Raw genomic sequence first — 18,157 nt, 5'->3', positions numbered from 1 at the left:
TACTCTTCATCCACATTCACCAATTATTAGCATTTTGTTACATTTACTCTTTCTTGCTCTGTGTGTATATATACACACATAAACACACAATATATGTGTTATTTTTGTGTGTGTGTTTTATATGTTTTTAGTGGAACCTTTTGAGAATTATTTGCAGACACTCATCCTGGATATGTCAGCCCGAATAGTGATTTACAAACTGTTCTGTAGACTCTAGGTTCCCTGGAGCAGCTGCTAATTTAAATGCTGTGGATTTTGAGGCTGATATAAGACAATATTTGTTATCTTTAACTTCAGGTTGAAAGGTTTTGTCTTCATCAGAATAGCCCCATTGTTCTCAATAATTGCCTTGCTAACAAGTGAACTTTTGAACTTACAATATAAATTTCTACTAACATAACTTTTTTCTATGTTACATATTGAGGTTTTACAGGAGATACACTTTACAAACAGGGTTTCACTATTAAAAATGTTTGAAAAATCCAGAGTCCTTGGTCTGTTTCTGGGTCATAACTGACAGCAGAAGCCTTCTGTGGGGGAGCCCTTAGTGGCCACATGCACCCATAGGTTGGTTCTAATAGCCTAATGGATCATAAACCAGGGCTAAAAGGTAAAGATCTCAGGAAATAGGTAAGTCATTTTCATGTCATTTAAAAAAAACAACTACACAAAAACACATTGATTATTTCTTTACATGCATCTCAATATGTGGACATTGTAGTGGACATTGACTCTTTGGCTGCCTAGAACAGTGATCTCAATGACAATGGTCCCAATGTGATCACAATGGGACAATAGCATTAACTGAGGGCTAAATGCACACCAGGCAGTTTTCTAGGTGCTTTGCATATAGTAGCTCATTTAACCCTCACAAAGATTACACTAAGTAGGAACTATTGTTGTCTCAATTTTACAAAGGAGGGAACTGAAGCAGAGAGGATTAAGTAACGGTACCTGTGTGCACAGAGCTAGTAAGCAGCTGGGCTGGGGTTCAAACCTAGAAGTCTGCCCAGACCCATGCTCTTCACTGCTAAGCTGTTCTGGCTCCAAGACTCATGGGTGGGCATGTGATTGAGGTTGGAAATCCCCAAATATATTTTTAGGCCCAGTGAAAATTCTTTCCCTAAGGAGTGCTTCCTTGAGGAGGTTTCTGGTTAGCATTCTGAAGCAGTTAAATAACATATTTGTATTAAACATTTTTCTTTTTATTTTGACGATGAGTTAAGAAAATGAATGTAAACATATTCAGGATCATTGGGATAACCACCTTATAACCAAGCAGTTATAAACATAAGAAGCTACATCTAATTTTGTATTCACAAATATTTCAAAGTCATTAAAAATGCAACAACAATTAAAGCTCAACACCAGGCTTTACAATATTTTTTTTCTTTAAAAGTGGTTTATATGTTACTTAAATTTGACTAACATTATTTTTCTTGTTCTAGAAATGAGATGACCAGCTCTTTCAGAATATACAGCAACTGCCTCCACAAAGCAGTGCCAGGTTTAGGAGATTTACGGTAAAGCCATGTTTCCTAGGAGGTCAGTACAAAAAGCCAGACTTCTACCAGCAGTTTCTGGGAGAGATAAGGTTTCCATCTATCGCAGTGGTTTCTTTTTGTATTCTGGGAGATGTTTATAATAGAAAAGGCTCAATTGGGATATTTACCAGCTTCTCCTGTTCCTGTGGTATTTGGTGGAGTTGACCACAGGCAAGGATAAAATGAGCTGGTCATCTTAGGATCATGGAAAACCTGGAATCAAGGCTGAAGAATGTCCTCTATTTTTGTTGTGAGAAGGGAAATGGTTCTGTCTCCATGTGCCAGAAGTGTGAAACATGTACCTTGGCTTGGAAGATCTTCTCTACCAAAGAGTGGTTCCGAAGGATCAACGAGATATCACAGAGGAGGTTTCTCGTTAGCATCCTGGAGCAGTTAGATAGCTTATATTTGTTACACTATTTCCAAAATATCCTTCAGACCACACAGGGGAAGGATTTCATCTATAACAGGTCCCGGATCAACCTCAGCAAGGAGGAAAATATTGTGAAGTCCTCCTTTAATCAAACATTGGAGAAAACAGTAGAACAGAAGATGAGGGAGATATTGTACTGGTTTCGGAATAGCACCCACTGGACTAAGGTAAATTACACACTCTTGCTGCTGCAGATGTGCGACCCCAAGTTACTACTCACTGCTGCCGATGTCATCAGAGCCCTGTTTCAGAGAGAGTGGAACAACATTGCAGGTAAACAAGGCCACAGGTAGAGACCAGAGAGCCCCAGAGACCAGGAAGCCAGGCTTCAGGAGCCTGTAAAGGAACCAGAGCTGTGGAGAAGCTTAGGTAGATGGGGATTTTCCAGAAGGCAGGATACAGTTCTTTGTCCTGACATCTGATCCTGTTTACCAAAGGAGAAATTGCTGAATGTAATTTCCTTTTAGAAAATTGTTAAATGACAAATGCAGAAAGATGTACAGAACTTTGAACTGTCAAACATTTAAAATGGATTTTTGCACCCCTTTGGCTTAGAAATGGCTGGTCTGGGTCTCTATTACTTAAGGCTGATGTGGTTCCTGCATTAGTGGGCTAGAGATTGGGCTGCACTTGGGAGGGATGTAAGGGGGAAACTACTGAATTGTTTTGTGCATCACCTTGCACTGCACAGAAATCAGAGAAACAGTTAAAAACTTAAGGCTTTTTTTTTTTCATTCATTCTACCATATTCCTTGATTATGTATGAAACTCAGCCTTGAAGTGGAGTTTATCCAAAGCTGGAGATAGTGAAAGGGCCAAATAAGGCCAGTGTGTAGTTCTAAAATTTTAGCTTGTGTCAGAATCCCCAGTAGGGCTTATAAACACACACACACACACACACACACACACACACACACACACACACACACACACACGCTGAGCTCCCTCAGAGCTCCTGACTCAGCAGGTCTGATAAGTTGCATTTCTAACAAGTTCTCCCCCATGCTGATGGTCTGTGGACCTCACTTTGAGAGTCATCCATCTAGGGTGTTTATGAGAAGATCTTGGAAATGTTTGGCTAGCTCAATCAGGGAAGCAAAGCAAAACAAAACAAAACAATAAACAACAACAAAAAAGCAAATAAAAAAAAATAGAAGGGAGACAAGACATAGAAGATTCCAGAGGGGTCCAGAAGTGGAAGGTCCAGCATGGGGAAGCACAGGTTTCATGGGGGTGGAAGAAGGCTGAGAGGGAGTGGTCAGATGGAGGAGTTTCAGAGTTTGAGCTCTTGAAAGCCAGGAATTTCCAATGTTTATGAGACCTGATTGGTATTATAGTTATAGTTGTAGACTAATGGAATCCAAAAGAATTTTGAAGCTAGATGACGTAGGGGGCAATTAGATTTCGACATATGCCACTTGATTTCTTTGGTGCCTCAGGGAAGTAAAAGAATGATAATCTGGAATGAAGAGTGGTGAAAAAAAATCAGAGAATCCAGTCCAGCTCCTTAATTTTATAGGTAAGGAAGCCAAAGTTCAGGGAATATGAGTGACTTGGCCTAGGTTGCCCAGCAAGGGGATTGAAAGCCAAGACCCCTTCCTGAGCATCTCCCACTATGCAATGCTTCCCCATTACAAAGGAGGGCAGCTTACAGCAGGCCTGGCATATACATGCATCATTCTGTGGTTCTTTCTCAAAGGCTTTCATCACCCTCTATAGGAATCAGCTACTTACATTGAAGTCAAATCCAGGTTGTGCAACTTTCCCCTTTTCCTAGGGGAGCTTATCTCTTAAAAAGTTAAATTTTCTATTTTGACTAAAGGGCTGTTATTCATATCATTGAAGCATTAAGCCAGGGCTTCAGAGAAGCAATCCCTCTCCAGCTCCTGCCCACAGCTCTCTCATGCTCTCTCCTGGTATATAGAACTCTGATCAATTTTACATTGTAGGTGGGCTGCAAAAATCTAATAAGGGGCTTTCTGTGATTTTCGCATAGAAACTCAGGGGCCCCAAATAAAAACAGACATAACTGTCCTGGCCTATTTTGTGTAGATTTAAAAGAAGCAAGCAGAAATGAAACCATTTCTCGCCATGCACCTGCTAAAAGAGCAACCTTGTCCTGATTTTTTATCAGGTTCCGCTGAAGACTCAGGTCATGTGTTCTTCTTCCCTGAGAAACACTATGATCCCCCATCTGAGACCTCACATGTCTACTGGGCAGCCAGAACCAAGATTACATCCTTCCCTTTGTCCAAAGATTCAGGAAAAGAAAGCTTGCTTGAAAATGTTGTGGGGACAGCATCTAATACTGGTAAGTCAGCCTGTAGTGAGAAAGCCAAAAGATATGAGATTGGGAAATTTCAGTGGTGTTGGAGGAGCAGAGCGAGCACTAGCATCTCGGGGATGACAGACTTGGAGAATTAACATTCATCTTTTGCCTATGGTTTGTTGGGCCCTCTGATAGGTACTTCCTCATTTAATCCCACATCTGGGAAGGGGAGAAGCAAGGATTAAAATCAGTCAGTATGACTCTAGGTCCATGTTTTCACCTCTGAGAGACATCTGAAAATAGAGAACAGAAAGAAAACTCTCAGGGCTTCTTTGGAAATCTCTCTCTGACCAAGGCTACAGTCCCTTGTCGAGCCCCTGGCCTCTAGCAAGGTGGGCACCTCTAGAATTCAGCCCACTCTTTTTGAAAAATTCAATATCTGTTTTTGCAGCATTGGACTCAGTCTTGAGGAAGGAATAAGAGCAATGGGGACTTTGGGCCCTGACCTCAAGACCCTCCTAAGTTGGTTTTCAAAGCATGACAGATACATGAAACAATTACAGGAAATACAACACATAGATTCTAAAACTTTTTTATGTGGAAATTTTTGAATTTTAAAAGTAGATAAAACAGTATAATAACCACTCATATAACTATCACCCAGCTTCAATAATGATCAATATCTTACCAATCTTATTTAATCAATTTCCTTCTTTTAAAATTGTTTAAAATGCTTTCTAGTGTGATTTAAAGAAAATTCCAGAAACCGTGCCATTTCACCCAAGCAGGGCAAGCTTTGAGAATATAGACAGCTCCTTGAGCTGGGAAGGCTGGAAGGGACTTGTATGTTTGATTAAGAGGGTTCTACTTTCAGTTGTGCAGAAGAAATGACACAAATCCAGTAGTCTATAGGCAGACTCTGATGAGCTCTACTGGCTTGGAGTTGCCTGAGACAACCCAACCATGAACCTTTCTCTGGCTTCGTTCTAGAGGGACAATGGAAGCCTCCGCTCCAGTGTACTTCTGAGATGAATAGGCTGTTTTCTGGAAAAGCAGATTTGCCCAAAGCAGGCTGCACCCCCTCCGATCTGTTGGTTGACCTGGATACTGTCAGAGACCTGTCTTCTGGAGTCAGCAAACACCGAGACTTCATCTGTCATTTACCCATCCACCTCTCCAAGTATATTCTAAGTATGCTGGGTGTATGGGGGAATTTCTCAAGAGACCTCTCATTCAATCCAGTTTGAAGGTTCCCAGGTCTATCTTTTTTGTCTTCAGGTATGCTGGATAAAAACACCCTGAACAGATGTGCCTCTGTGAGCCAGCACTGGGCTGCACTGGCACAGCAAGTCAAGATAGATCTGTCGATGCATACATTCATTCAGGACCATGTTGCCTTATTGCAGGTACTTCCTGTCTGGAGGTGAGGGTGGGGGTGGGGGACTATCTAGAGACTAGCATCATTTCCCTGTGGAGTCCGGCTGACTGTGAGCCTGTCAGTCTACTTGGTAGATGTTTAGCTGGCCTCCTGCTCCATGTCTGCTGCCTCCTAGGCTTCAGCAGTCATTTCCTTTTTTTGTGTGGACTCCCTGTTAATCACCATTTACTGTCCCATTGTTAGTGCATCTAGCAGGGGGCAATATATATATAGAAACCTCTCAAAAAGAGAGGCAGAGCCTTTCTGAAACCACACAAAGCAGGGAATACTCCCCCCCACCTCCCCGCAGCTGTATTGTAGTTCACGCAATGAGAAAGCAATGAGTATGTTTCTGGGTCAGCCTCATATGGTTCACAGATGTTTGCAAGCCCACAAGTTTATTCTTAAGTTAAAAGGCAATTTCTCCCCGTAGTAACCAGCTCTGGTGATTTTACTTCTGTTTCTTGCCTTAAGCCGCACCCTAAATCATAAATTCTTGGTAGCTTGGGTTTTTCCCAGCAGAGATAGATGCGAACAGATGAGAAGAAGCAGCAATGTGAGGCAGGCCATACTCTGGGAAGTTTGGAACTGCTGACCATCTCTTGGTGGTCTCGCTACTGACCTTTGGTATCATTATCCTCCTTAAGCCAGTCTGCACACACTTCTGCCCCTGCCCTAACTGGCCAGGCCTGACGCTTCCTTAGCCAGGGCTTACCCATCCTTCAGGTATTGCCAAGCACTCGTTTTTTCCCCTCCTTTTGGAGAGTAGGAACCAAGAGTAGCCCTTTTCTGTTTTTTTCCCCCAGGGGGCCTACACATGGGGAATAGATCCTAATTACGCCAGCAAGCTTTTTATCCCAGTTCCTAAAATGACAGATGATGGAAAGCACATGTGTGTACAAAATCAGAAATGGAAACTGAGAACGAAGGTGGGTTCTGATGGCATTGGGGCAAGTAACAGCATGTCACGTTCTTATTGGCCATTGAAGGCTGACGTGCAGGCTCAGCCCTCACATAAGAATATAGGAAATGGAAGGGTATAGGATATAGCATAGGATATGGGTGCGGACATTCTCTAAAGGAGACCAGAGTTCTGTGTCCTTAAGCAAGTCATTTCCTTTCTTTAAGCCTTAAATTCCTCATCTGTTAAATGAGTGGATTGATTTGCTTGTCTTGTCAGGGTTCTTCCTTACTTCAAATCCCATGGCCATGTCCTATGTCCATGGCACCAAGTCATTTGGTGGAAAGCTCAGAGCCAAGAGCAATGTCAGTGATAGCTGGGATTTTCCTCAATACCTATCAGTCCATGCATCTAGAGGTTGCAAGAGTCTGTGGCTCTGGAATGAGAAGGACTTGAAGGGAAGTCCAGAGCTAGTCCAGAATGTCCAGGTTCCAGAATGAATTAAGCTTTCTCACCTTTCACTTCCAGGTTCATTCTGAGTCTAGGATGGAAGAGGAGAGTTACTTAACAATAGACCTTCGTACCAAATCTTAGGCAATAATGAAGAGTAGATAGATGACTCTATGTTCTGCCTATCTGGGCACGGTTCATTCCTGTAGAACAATTTCCTTCTTTCTTTCTTTCTTTCTTTTTTTTTTAGCTGAGCCATCCTGCCACCTGTTGGCAGCTCAGCGGCAGCTCAGCTCAGGCCGGGCATCAGACTGCTGTTGCTCAGATCTCGCACTCTTGAGCGAGCTCTTAACCAACTGAGCCACTCTGCCGTATTCCTAAAACCATTAGATTCCTGCTGCCTCCTTGGCTCAGGGCCTTCTATTTTGAAATCTACTTCATGGGTCCCAAAAGAATATTAATGAGAGGTGGTCAGGATGTAGCTTTCCATAAGGAAACTGTGTAGTATAAATTATAATGTGAGAACTAGAACCATCCAGAGAGACCATCTAGTTCATATTTCTGTTGAGGCCAGACAGGTCTAACAAATGAGGGAGGTGGGTGGTTTGAGCAGCAAAGGATGGTGGGACTGTGATAAACTAGAGGGTTCACTTCCCATCTGAAGGGGCCAGTTGCTATTTAGCTGCAGCTAACTGTTGCCATGTTTGACTGTGGACCTTACCCTCCCAGGCCATCTCTGCTGTCAAGAGAAGTTAGAAACCCAAATCATCATGTGACATCTCTTTGCTTTTCATAAATGCTGGCAACCAATTAAAAGCATTTTAAAAAAATATGGGCCTAGGAAAATGCATTTATTTACCTCACTTGACCTGCAATATTTTTAATCTTTGAGTTGGCTCATTCACTCATTTTATAGATGAAGAAACTGAGGCACAGAGAGTTCCAGGTCTCCTAGCCAACTGAGTGACAGAGATACAAATTAAATGCTGACCTGTTCTTTCCAAGCCTATTGCTCTGTTAAGTATTGTATAACAAAACTAACACCCTTCTTCCTTAGGTGATATAATTATGTAGTAATTGACTGACAAAAAAGGACTACCCAGACAGTGTTTAATATTTTAGAAATGTATAATTTAAGAGAGAGAAGCAGGTAAAGCAATATGGAGACCAGAAGAGAACACGTGAAGTAGCAAGACTAAGCAATTAAAGGGTCTGCTAGGAAAAGGTGGAGGCAAGTGCTTCTGAGGGGTGCTGATTGCAGTTGGTACTGAGCTCAGTGTGCCAGGCATGGTGCCAAGGGTTTTGTATACATCATGTACTTGATCTTCACCATAGGTCGGGTAGATAGCATTGTTCTCAGTTTATGGATGTGGAAATGAAGGCCATAATGCTAGAAAACTTGCCCAAGTTCTCATAGCTCATCAGTGGCAAAATTGGGATTTGAACCCAAGTCTTTTTCCTCCAAGTAACTCTACCATGTAGCTTCTTAGGCTCTCAGAACTTAATAGATGAGCAAGGGCCAAGGAATTCCAGCCTGGGCAGAGAAGCCAGGGAAGCCTCATTTAATTCAAGGTAGGATATTAGACCTGCTTGGACACTGGAGAGGAGGCAGTTTGACAGATTCTTCTGGCGAGAGACGTCAAGGTGGATATCACTATTGGTTAGAGATTAAGAAGGAGAATGAGCTGAGGAAAGTGGGTATCCTGGGGAAGAGTCTACAGACATGGAGAAGGCTAAGGTTTGGAAGGAGACTTAGGAAGAGATGTCCCCAGGAGGACTCCCAGATGCAAACATGATGGTGTGGTCTCCTTTGCTTTCATGATAAACTCACCCTGTTTTTTCATTTTCTGGTCGTGTGATTATTATTTTCTTCTGTTTGAGGGTGAAAAGCATGACTGAGAAGAAGAGTGGAACTGGGAGTCTAGTTGAGTCATCTATGCCAGAATCTAGCATTCCTGGCATGCTGACAGGGCCCAGGCTGAGTCAGTTGTGTGCAGGCTGGCGTACGAACCTTGACCCCAGATGAGGTTCAGGCCCACACAAGCGGGGGCCACTCATGCTGGGACCCTGGCCCCAGACATAACAAACCTTGACTCTGGAGCCTGCTGCGCAGGTGCCAGGCTCCAGTGATATAAGCCCTTAACGTAAGCATGATTCATAGCCGCGGGAGGGAGCATATGCACTTCCATGCACTCTCTTCCCCCCCAAAAACCTCTATATAATGGTTGCTATTGCTGAATAAAGCAGCTGTCTAGCTAGTTCCACCTCACGTGGGCTCCGTGTGCTTTCTTTTCCCTGGCCATCTCACTGCCGAAAGCCCCCCAGCAGTCCCCTGGCAACGACAAATGCCATAGTTGCTCAGAAAGTGTGTGATGAAGCAAGGAAGGAAGGAAGATAGGAAGGAATGGAGGAAAGAAGGAAGGAAGGAAGGAAGGAAGGAGGAAGGAAGGAAGGAAGGAAGGAAGGAAGGAAGGAAGGAAGGATGAAGGAAGGAAGGAAGGGATTGAAAAGGGAAGGCAAGCACCACTGCTGAGACTTGTTAAAATTTATTTCTCCTGTCTGAAGCTCACATACCCCATCGTAAAATGATGTGACTACTTTGTGGGGCAGCTTTAAGGAGAAATTAAGGTTGCAGATGTATGGAAACTTGCAAGCACAAATGCACAGAGTGTATAGCAGTAATTTCACATATGGCTTGAGTTCCCGTGAGTATGCTTTGTAACTGTCAGGTATATGCAACAACATAAATGTGAAACCCCTGCTTCCGTGAAATGGTCCGTCAAAGGGCACATGGACTTTATTTGTGAGCATACCCTTTGTGAACTCATTTTTAGAAAAGTTGTGTTATCAGCAACATTGAAAGTTCGTGGAAACAGAACACATAGAAAATAGGAAGAGGTAGAAGAATAAGTAGGACCCTCGACTCAACATTTTGTACCTCACGGATTACTTTAGTACCTGCTCATTGGCCCCTCCCCATCACCACGTGGCAGCAGCCACACCCTGAAGAAGAAGAATCCATGGGCCCTTGTGCCCTTGCTAGGGAGACTCTCGGGGATGCATGGGTCAAGTCTCTGACATATTTTGACTCCAAGGTGTCTCTTGTTAGAATGACTACAACCTGTGGAATGCATACCAGAACCAGGAAACCCAGCAGGTTCTGATGGAGGAGAGAAATGTCTTCTGTGGGACTTACAACATCCGTATTCTCTCTGACACGTAGGTACTGGGATCTGAATCCAGGTCTTCGGGGACCCTTGAATTGTCCACTCTGGCATCTTAGGATTCCTATGACCCTTGTTCACTTGGAAAGGCAATCCTTCCTTACCTCAAACTCTAGCTCCAAACTAACATGAGATCCATTTGGAGAATAGGTACTTGATTTTTGCACCATTCCCAGCAGTGTGTGAAGGACACTTTCCCCTCATAAATTTTGGGTATACTAACCAACAGCCTTTTGCACAATTTATGTGTATGAAATCTTTTTTAAAATATGTTTATTGTTTTATTCTAATTTTAGAAGTAATATATGCTTAGTGGGAAAAAATGCACCAAATGCCAGAAAATGAATAGAGAAAAGCAAAGATCTCCTATAATCTTATCACCTAGAGATAACCAGCATTAATGTTGATGTCTATCCTAGAATTTTTTTCTTTGCATGCATAAATACATATTTTAAATAGAAATGGGGTTATGCTATGTGTATTTCTGTAACTCATTTCAGCAAGATGCTGTGGATACCTTTCCATGTTAAATATGAAAATGGTACTTATGATAACTGCATAGTGTGACATCATTTGGGTACACCATAAGAAGACCATTTAATAATAAACTTTTTGCCATAGTTTAGGCCTAAGACTTCACTCCTCATTTGTAAGGTTTTGTGAAGGCCATCACTATTTTATTTTTGGCTGTGAATAGTACTAACAAATTTCATCTTGACCAATCAGTAAGGGGAAGACAGAGCAGATGGGGAAATGCAAAGTTTAGTTTTTTTTAATTGCAAAGTTTTTTTGTATTAGTTTCAGGTGTGCAAAGTTGAGTTTTTATGAACAGTATGGTGTTAAGTGCTCTTTAGAAGAGATGATGACTGGTTGAGCTCAAGATATAACAAATAGAATGAGGAAAAAAATTGCTCCTCATATTTAGAGTGACTATACACTCCTGTATACTGAAACAATCCCACTTTGTGGTCTTGGAGCAATTAATAATAATGTCCCCTTTCACAATAAAAAAATGTTTGGACAATAAATAATTTGGTCATCCTGCTCATATTTTATCTATTTGCTAATACTCTTATGACTGGAAAATTAATTAAACACACCCTGTTTTATTGACTACAAGCTCATGGAGGGCAAGGTCCATATGTTACTTATTTTTGTAGTTCTTATGGTTTCCTATGAGCACAGGACTTTGAACCTAGTATAAGCTCATTGGATACTGGTTAAGAAAAATGAAACTGTGGGATACACAGAGGCTATAGGGCTTCCCAACTGTGTTTCTCTGAGGTTTTCCATGAAAAAACATTTCTATGATCAAATAAGTTTGGCAAGTGCTACATACTCTATTCTCTATCTTGGGGATTTATCATACGCTAGCAGATTTTTATTTATTTATTTATTTTTTATTTGTTTAGTTTTGTTTTTTGTCTTTAGGTTTTAAATCTACCTGAAATGGATTTTTTGTTAGGTATGAGGTAGGAAACCATCAGGGCCCTTTAATACTAGGCCTCACCTTCTGCTATTTCCCTTGTTGGAAGGCTCTGAATTTTGCATTATACCTGCAGGTGAAAGCCACCACGCTAAGTGAGTTCCAGGCAAGACACTAACTCTTCTTTAATGGATCATCCTTTTCCCCTGAAACTCAGGTGGGACAGAAATAGAATCATCCACTATTCTGGGGGAGATCTGGTAGCTGTGTCATCCAATCGGAAGATCCAGCTTCTGGACATCTTACAAGCACATGTGGTACCTATGAAGTTCCAAGGCCATGCTGGAAGTGTCCAGGCCCTTTTCTTGTGTGAGGACGAAAACTTTCTCCTAAGCGGGAGTTATGACCTGAGTATCAGGTGAGTGGTCCAAGGAAGTTGTGGTCTCCACTGCACAAGGGCCTAAAGTCAGCTTGTGGAAGAAGCACACATGCTTTTTCCTTTTTGTATTTATTGAAAAGTTATCCTAAATGATTCTGACTTCTAGAATAAGTTACATTTTTATTTTTTGGCAAGGTAAAAACCAAGAATTTGTATATTTAAACTTTGAATGAGAGAGAGTTACAACAATTATCAGGTCTATTTTCTAGTTGAAGACTGAATCAGAAAGTATCTTTTTTAGCAATCTTAGCTGAAGGCACAATTTATATTTCTTTTTATAGATTCCTTCAGGGAAAAATATTTTTTTGTGGGTATGAAATGTGGTATAGAAACAAAATAGTGTTTAAAATGTATACGTACATATATTTTTAAACAACATAATAAAAACCCATGTACTCATTATTCAGTCCAAGAAATAGAACATTATCGTTCTCCAAATCCCACTATGTGCCTTTCCCTTATTGCTTCTTTCTTCCCTTCAACCAGAGGTAATAGTATCCTAAATTTTATAGTAATTATTCCTTGGTATTTTTAATAGATTTCTTTATAGTTTTGCTACCTATTTATCTCCACATATATTTATTACTTTTATCTATTTTTGAACTTAACATAAATGAAATTGTGTGTTAAAAATTCCTCTGTACCTGATTCTTGCACTGAACAATGATTTTGAGATTCACCCATATGATATAGATAGCAGTAATGACTTTATTTACACTGAGATATACTATGTAATTGGATGAATATATCAAAACTCATTTATTTATTCTTTTGTTAATGGATATAGGGATTGTTTCTATTATTATTATTATTATTATTACTATTATTATTAATTTCAAAGAGTGTTCCTATAGATGCTCTTGGATTTATCTCCTGGTGCCTAGGTGCATGAGATAAAAAAAAGTTTTTTTAATTAAAAAAAAGTTTTTTTTATTGAGACACAATTGACATAATTTAGTTTAAGGTGTACAATGTAATGATTTGATAGATGTATATATTGCAAAATGATTACCAAAATAAGTTTAGTTATATCCATCATGACACTTAGTTACATATTTTTTTTTGTGATGAGAACTTTTAAGATCTACTTTCTTAGCAACTTTCAAATATATGACACAGTATGCTAACAGTAATGCATGAGGTTTTATTTTTTTTATTTTTATTTATTTATTTTTTTAGGTGTATTCTTAGTAGTGGAATTTCTAGGTAGGAAGGCTAAATTGTTTTCTAAAGTGGTTGTATTCACTTACACTCCCATCAGCAGGTTACGTGAAGATCCCTTCTTATGAATCCTTACCAACACTTAGTATTGTCAGTGTTGAACATTTTGCCATCTTGATGGGTATTAAATAAATCCTCATTGTAGTTTCAATTTTAACTTCCTTGATTACTAATGAAGTAAAACATCTTTTCTTATGTGTAATAGGATACTTCAGAGAAATAGAACCAGTAGGATATATATCGGGGGTGCCAAAAACATGTATACACATTTTAAGAGATGTTATCGATGTATTATTCTTTGAAGTTGAATTGAATTATGGTAGCAATGTGTGGTATGATGTTTGCTCAAAAGGTGGCATTAATCAAAGAAAATGGTGGAAGCACTGTTGTTGTTTGAGAAGCTCAAGACTATTTTGAAGTGGTATTTGAAATTCAAGAATGTTGTGGATGTACAACAACAATGGAGGCATGAGTATGCAACAGAACCTCCAACACGCTTAACAATTGCACACATTTGTCATAAGTTTGAGATGCATGGCACTGTGTGTGATGTGCAAAAGGGAAGATCCAGGAGGCCTTGTACAGTAACAAGTCCTTGCTTCTTCTGCTATAGCTTTGGAACAGTTTACATGCTCACCACAAAAGTCTAACAAACAGCGTTCACCATAATTAGAAATGTCTGGACACTGATGGTAACCACTTTGAGCACCTCTTGTAATTGCAGAAGTCAAATATGACTTGTATTCATCTTTTATTATTGCTATATATTGAGTATTACAATTTTAATATAGTTTTTTCCTTTCTTAAAATGTGTATACATATTTTTGGCACCCTCTGTGTGTGTATGTGTATATATATATACATATTCATATAATATTATATATCGTATATATAATATGCATTATGTATACAAGGTGTGATCACAAAATATGGTGACTGTTTGAATAAAAAAATTTATTATAGTAAAAGACACATTGCCATTGATCCCTCTCAAAATACTCCCCCTTGCTTCGAACACACATCCGATTGTTCTTGCCACTTTCTGAAGCAGTTCTGGAAGTCCTTTTTTGTGAGTGTCTTTACTTCATCCTCCATTATAGCAATGCTCCGTGTCACACATCACTTCTGGTATGGTAATTTCTGTTAAATAAAAACATTACAGTGTGGCCTCATCCACCGTTTTCACCAGATCTGGCACCGTGTGACTTCTGGCTCTTCCCCAAAGTCAAAATGATTCAGGACATTGAAGTAGCCATGACAGCACAACTAAAGACATTCACGAAAGCAGACTTCTCGAACTGCTTCAGAAAGTGGCAAGAATGATGGGACAAGTGTGTTCAAAGCAAGGGGGGGGGTATTTTGAGGGGAACCAATGACAATATGTCTTTTACTGTAATAGTTTTTAAAATTTAAACATTCACCGTATTTTTTTATCACACCTCATTAGTAATGAAGGAAGTTAAAATTGAAATTACATTTAGACTTTATTTAATACCCAAGGAATGGGCTCGTGATTATGGAGCGTGGAAAGTCTAAAATATGCAGTGTGGGCTGGCAAGCTGGAGACTCAGGAAAACTGAGGGTGCAGATGAATTCTACAGGCCATCTGCTGGAGAATTCCCTCTTGCTAGGGGAGGCCAGTCTTTTTGTTCTATCCAGACCTTTAACTGATTAGATGAGACCATCCACATTGTGGAGGGAAATCTTCTTTACTAACATTTCACCAATTTAAATGTTAATCTCATCCAAAAACACCCTCCAAGTTGACACGTAAAATTACCATCCCAATATGTTTTTGAGCCATCTGTGCTTCCTCTTCTGTGAAATTCCTGTTCAGTTTCTGTTGTTGTTTTTTGGCCCATTTTTTCTGTTGATTCATTTATCCTTTAATTATTGATTTATTTATAGACATTATTTACATTTTCTGGATACCAATTTTTTGTTTATTTTTGTGTTACAAATTTGTTCTTCCAATTTAAGACTCATCTTTTCACTGTGTTGTCTTTTGATGAACAGAAATCCTTAACTTTAATGTAGTAGACTTTGTCAATTTGACATGTTTAAGAAATCCTTCCCTACCTTAAAGTCATTAGGGCATTCTCTGTAGTACCATTGTAAAAGTTTTTTTGAAAATAATTTGCCTTTCATCTTTAGGTCTTAAATCTACCTGAAGCTAGTTTTGTTGTCATGTGAGGTAAGGGTCGAATTCCTTTTTCTTTTTCCTTTCTTCATTTGAATATCCAATTACCTAAGCACCATTTATGGAAAAGACTGTCCTTTCCCCAGCTGGTCTTTATTACTTGCTTTGTGATAAGACAAGTGTCCATATATTTCAGTTTCTGTATTCTCAATTCTATTTCATTTGTCTGTTTGACTATTGTTGGTCAATACCATGTTATCTCAATTACTTTAAGTTTTAAAGTCTTTATATCTGGTAGGACAAATTTCCCCATCTCCTTCTTCAGATATTTTTGGTTGTCCTTGGACTATTGTACTTTCGTTTAAATCTTTTTTGGGTGGGAAGAAAGGAGGAGGTTTGTTTTCATTCTTTTTTGGACCTCAGGTTCAGAAGATGGAGTAGATTATACTTCTCTGTTCATGTTTTTTTATTATTATTATTATTATTATTATTATTATTATTGGTTTGTACAAGGATTCATTCCTGTTCTATTTATCTATTTATAAATTCTATTTTATCTCTATTCTTCACTCCTATTCTCTTCCTTCATGGGTTACCATCCAATCTTTTTAAATGTGTTTTTTTATTTGTGTGTGTCCTTTTAAAATGTGTATTGATATATTTTGTAAAATTATACAAATTCTCATCCATGGTATTGTTTTAAACTTCTCTTGGTTTCTAACTTTTGTACCTCACCTTATGTTTCAAAGATTCATCCATGTTACCCTCTAGTCAGTTGATTTTAACTATTGTAGGTATGCATATATACATTCTATCTACTTGCTTCCCCAGGGATGGACACTAGCTTGACTTCAAATAATGCTGCATTGATCATCATTGTCCCTTCATGGGCACTGTGAGATTTCTTAGGGGTATGTACACAGGAGTGGGCTTGCTGAGACACGAGGTGGGCAGTACTTAATTTGACTAAGTAGTACCTAATAAGTTTGCTTATTAACTTTTGGGGCTTCCTCTTTTAAAAATTGCCTGATTATGTCCTTTGTCCATTTTTTTAATTGGGGCTAGTCTAATTTTCTTATTAATTTGCAGTTCCATGTGTTTTCTTCTCTACATCAGTCCCTTGTCAATTTTAAAATTACAAATATCATCTCCTATCTTTTATCAATCAGTTAACTTTGTTCATAGTGTCCTTTGTTGAATACAACTTCTTAATATTGATATAATAAAATTGATCATTTTTTCAATATTTTTGGCCTTGTGTCTGTGATTCTTCCCAACTCTAAGTCACAAAGATATTTTAAAATGTTTTCTTCTATTGACTTCATAGTTTTACCTTTGCATTAAGTTCTTTATTCTATTTGCTGTTTGACTTTGTATGTGATTTTAGGTAGAATTTCCATTTTATTTATTTATTTTTAAATAAAATGAGCAGTTTTTCCCACAGCAACTGCCATTTCCCCCCAATGATTTATAGTGCCATCTTTATCACATGGCAATTTCCCATATACGAGTATATATGAGAATGTCTCGGAGAGCTCTCTATTCTAGACCATTGGTTTATTTATTTATTTTTCCATCAAAACCACCTTTAAAAAATTTTAAAGACAATTTTGTAGAGAAATTTTAGGTTCACAGCAAAATTGAGAGGAAGGTACTGATATTTCCCATATACTCCCTGACCCCATGCATAAATAGCCTCTCCCATTATCAACATCCCCTGGCAGAGTGGGACAATGTTACAACTGATGAACCTGCACTGACACATCATAATCACCCAAAGTTCATAGTTTACCTTAGGGTTCACTCTTGGTGTTGTACATTTTATGAATTTGGACAGATATATAATGACATGTATCCATTATTATAGTATCATACAGAATATTTTAACTGCCCTAAAAACCCTCTGTGTTCTGCTTATTCATTCTTCCTTCTTACTCCAACACCTAGCAACCACTCATCTTTTTAGTCTGTATAGCTTTGCCTTTTCCAGAATGTCAAATAGTTGGAATCATAAAGTATGTAAGCTTTTCAGATTGACTTCTTTCACTTAGTATTATAATATGCATTTATATTTCTTCTATGTCTTTTCATGGCTTGATAGATTATTTCTCTTCCACACTGAATAATATTCCATTGTTTGGGTGTACCACGGTTTATTTATTCATTCACCTACTGAGGGACATCTTGGTTGCTTCCGAGTTTTGGCAATTATGAATTATGAAAACTGCTATAAACACCTGTGTGCAAGTGTTTTTGTGGACATGTTTTCAACTTCTTTGGATAAATAACAAGGAGCATGGCTGCTGGATTGTATGGTAAAGGTATGTTTAGTTTTGTAAAAAATCACCAATTATCTTCCAATGTGGCTGTGCCATTCTGCATCCCATCAACAATGAATGAGAGAGAGTTCCTGTTGCTTCACATCCTCACCAGCATTTGGTGTCAGTATTCTGGATTTTGACTATTCTAATAGGTTTATAGTGATATCTCATTGTTTTAATTTGTATTTCTCTGATGACCTATGATGTGGAGCATCTTTTCATATGCTTATTTGCCATCTGTATATCTTCTTTGGTAAGGTGTCTGTTAAAATCTTTTGTTCCTTTTTTTTTTTTAAGATTTTATTGGGGAATTGTGGGAGGGGAACAGCATTGGGAAATAGGGGAAGGGGAACAGACAAGTTGCTGTCCTTT

At 39.0% G+C, this 18,157-nt stretch overlaps 1 protein-coding gene across 6 annotated transcripts in view; it reads left to right on the top strand.

Moving 5' to 3' along the window:
* The first annotated feature begins 1,558 nt into the window (after positions 1-1,558).
* Positions 1,559-18,157, top strand: part of FBXW10B (F-box and WD repeat domain containing 10B) — a 47,387-nt gene continuing 30,788 nt past the window's right edge. For 4 of the 6 annotated variants that reach the window (XM_019641483.1, XM_019641479.1, XM_019641482.1 and 1 more), the window contains exons 1-7: positions 1,559-2,250; positions 4,112-4,288; positions 5,237-5,437; positions 5,525-5,652; positions 6,470-6,592; positions 10,124-10,233; positions 11,882-12,082. In XM_019641483.1, the coding sequence (XP_019497028.1) occupies positions 1,749-2,250; positions 4,112-4,288; positions 5,237-5,437; positions 5,525-5,652; positions 6,470-6,592; positions 10,124-10,233; positions 11,882-12,082 (1,442 nt within the window). In that variant the 5' untranslated portion in view covers positions 1,559-1,748. The remainder of the gene's footprint in view (positions 2,251-4,111; positions 4,289-5,236; positions 5,438-5,524; positions 5,653-6,469; positions 6,593-10,123; positions 10,234-11,881; positions 12,083-18,157) is intronic. The other 2 variants (XM_019641484.1, XM_019641480.1) reach the window with 2 other exon arrangements.

Source organism: Hipposideros armiger, unplaced genomic scaffold (genome assembly GCF_001890085.2).
Source record: "Hipposideros armiger isolate ML-2016 unplaced genomic scaffold, ASM189008v1 scaffold_61, whole genome shotgun sequence".
Classification (NCBI taxonomy): Eukaryota; Metazoa; Chordata; class Mammalia; order Chiroptera; family Hipposideridae; genus Hipposideros; species Hipposideros armiger.
The sequence above is the reverse complement of the archived record's forward strand: the minus strand, read 5'-3'. Positions and strand labels throughout refer to the sequence as shown.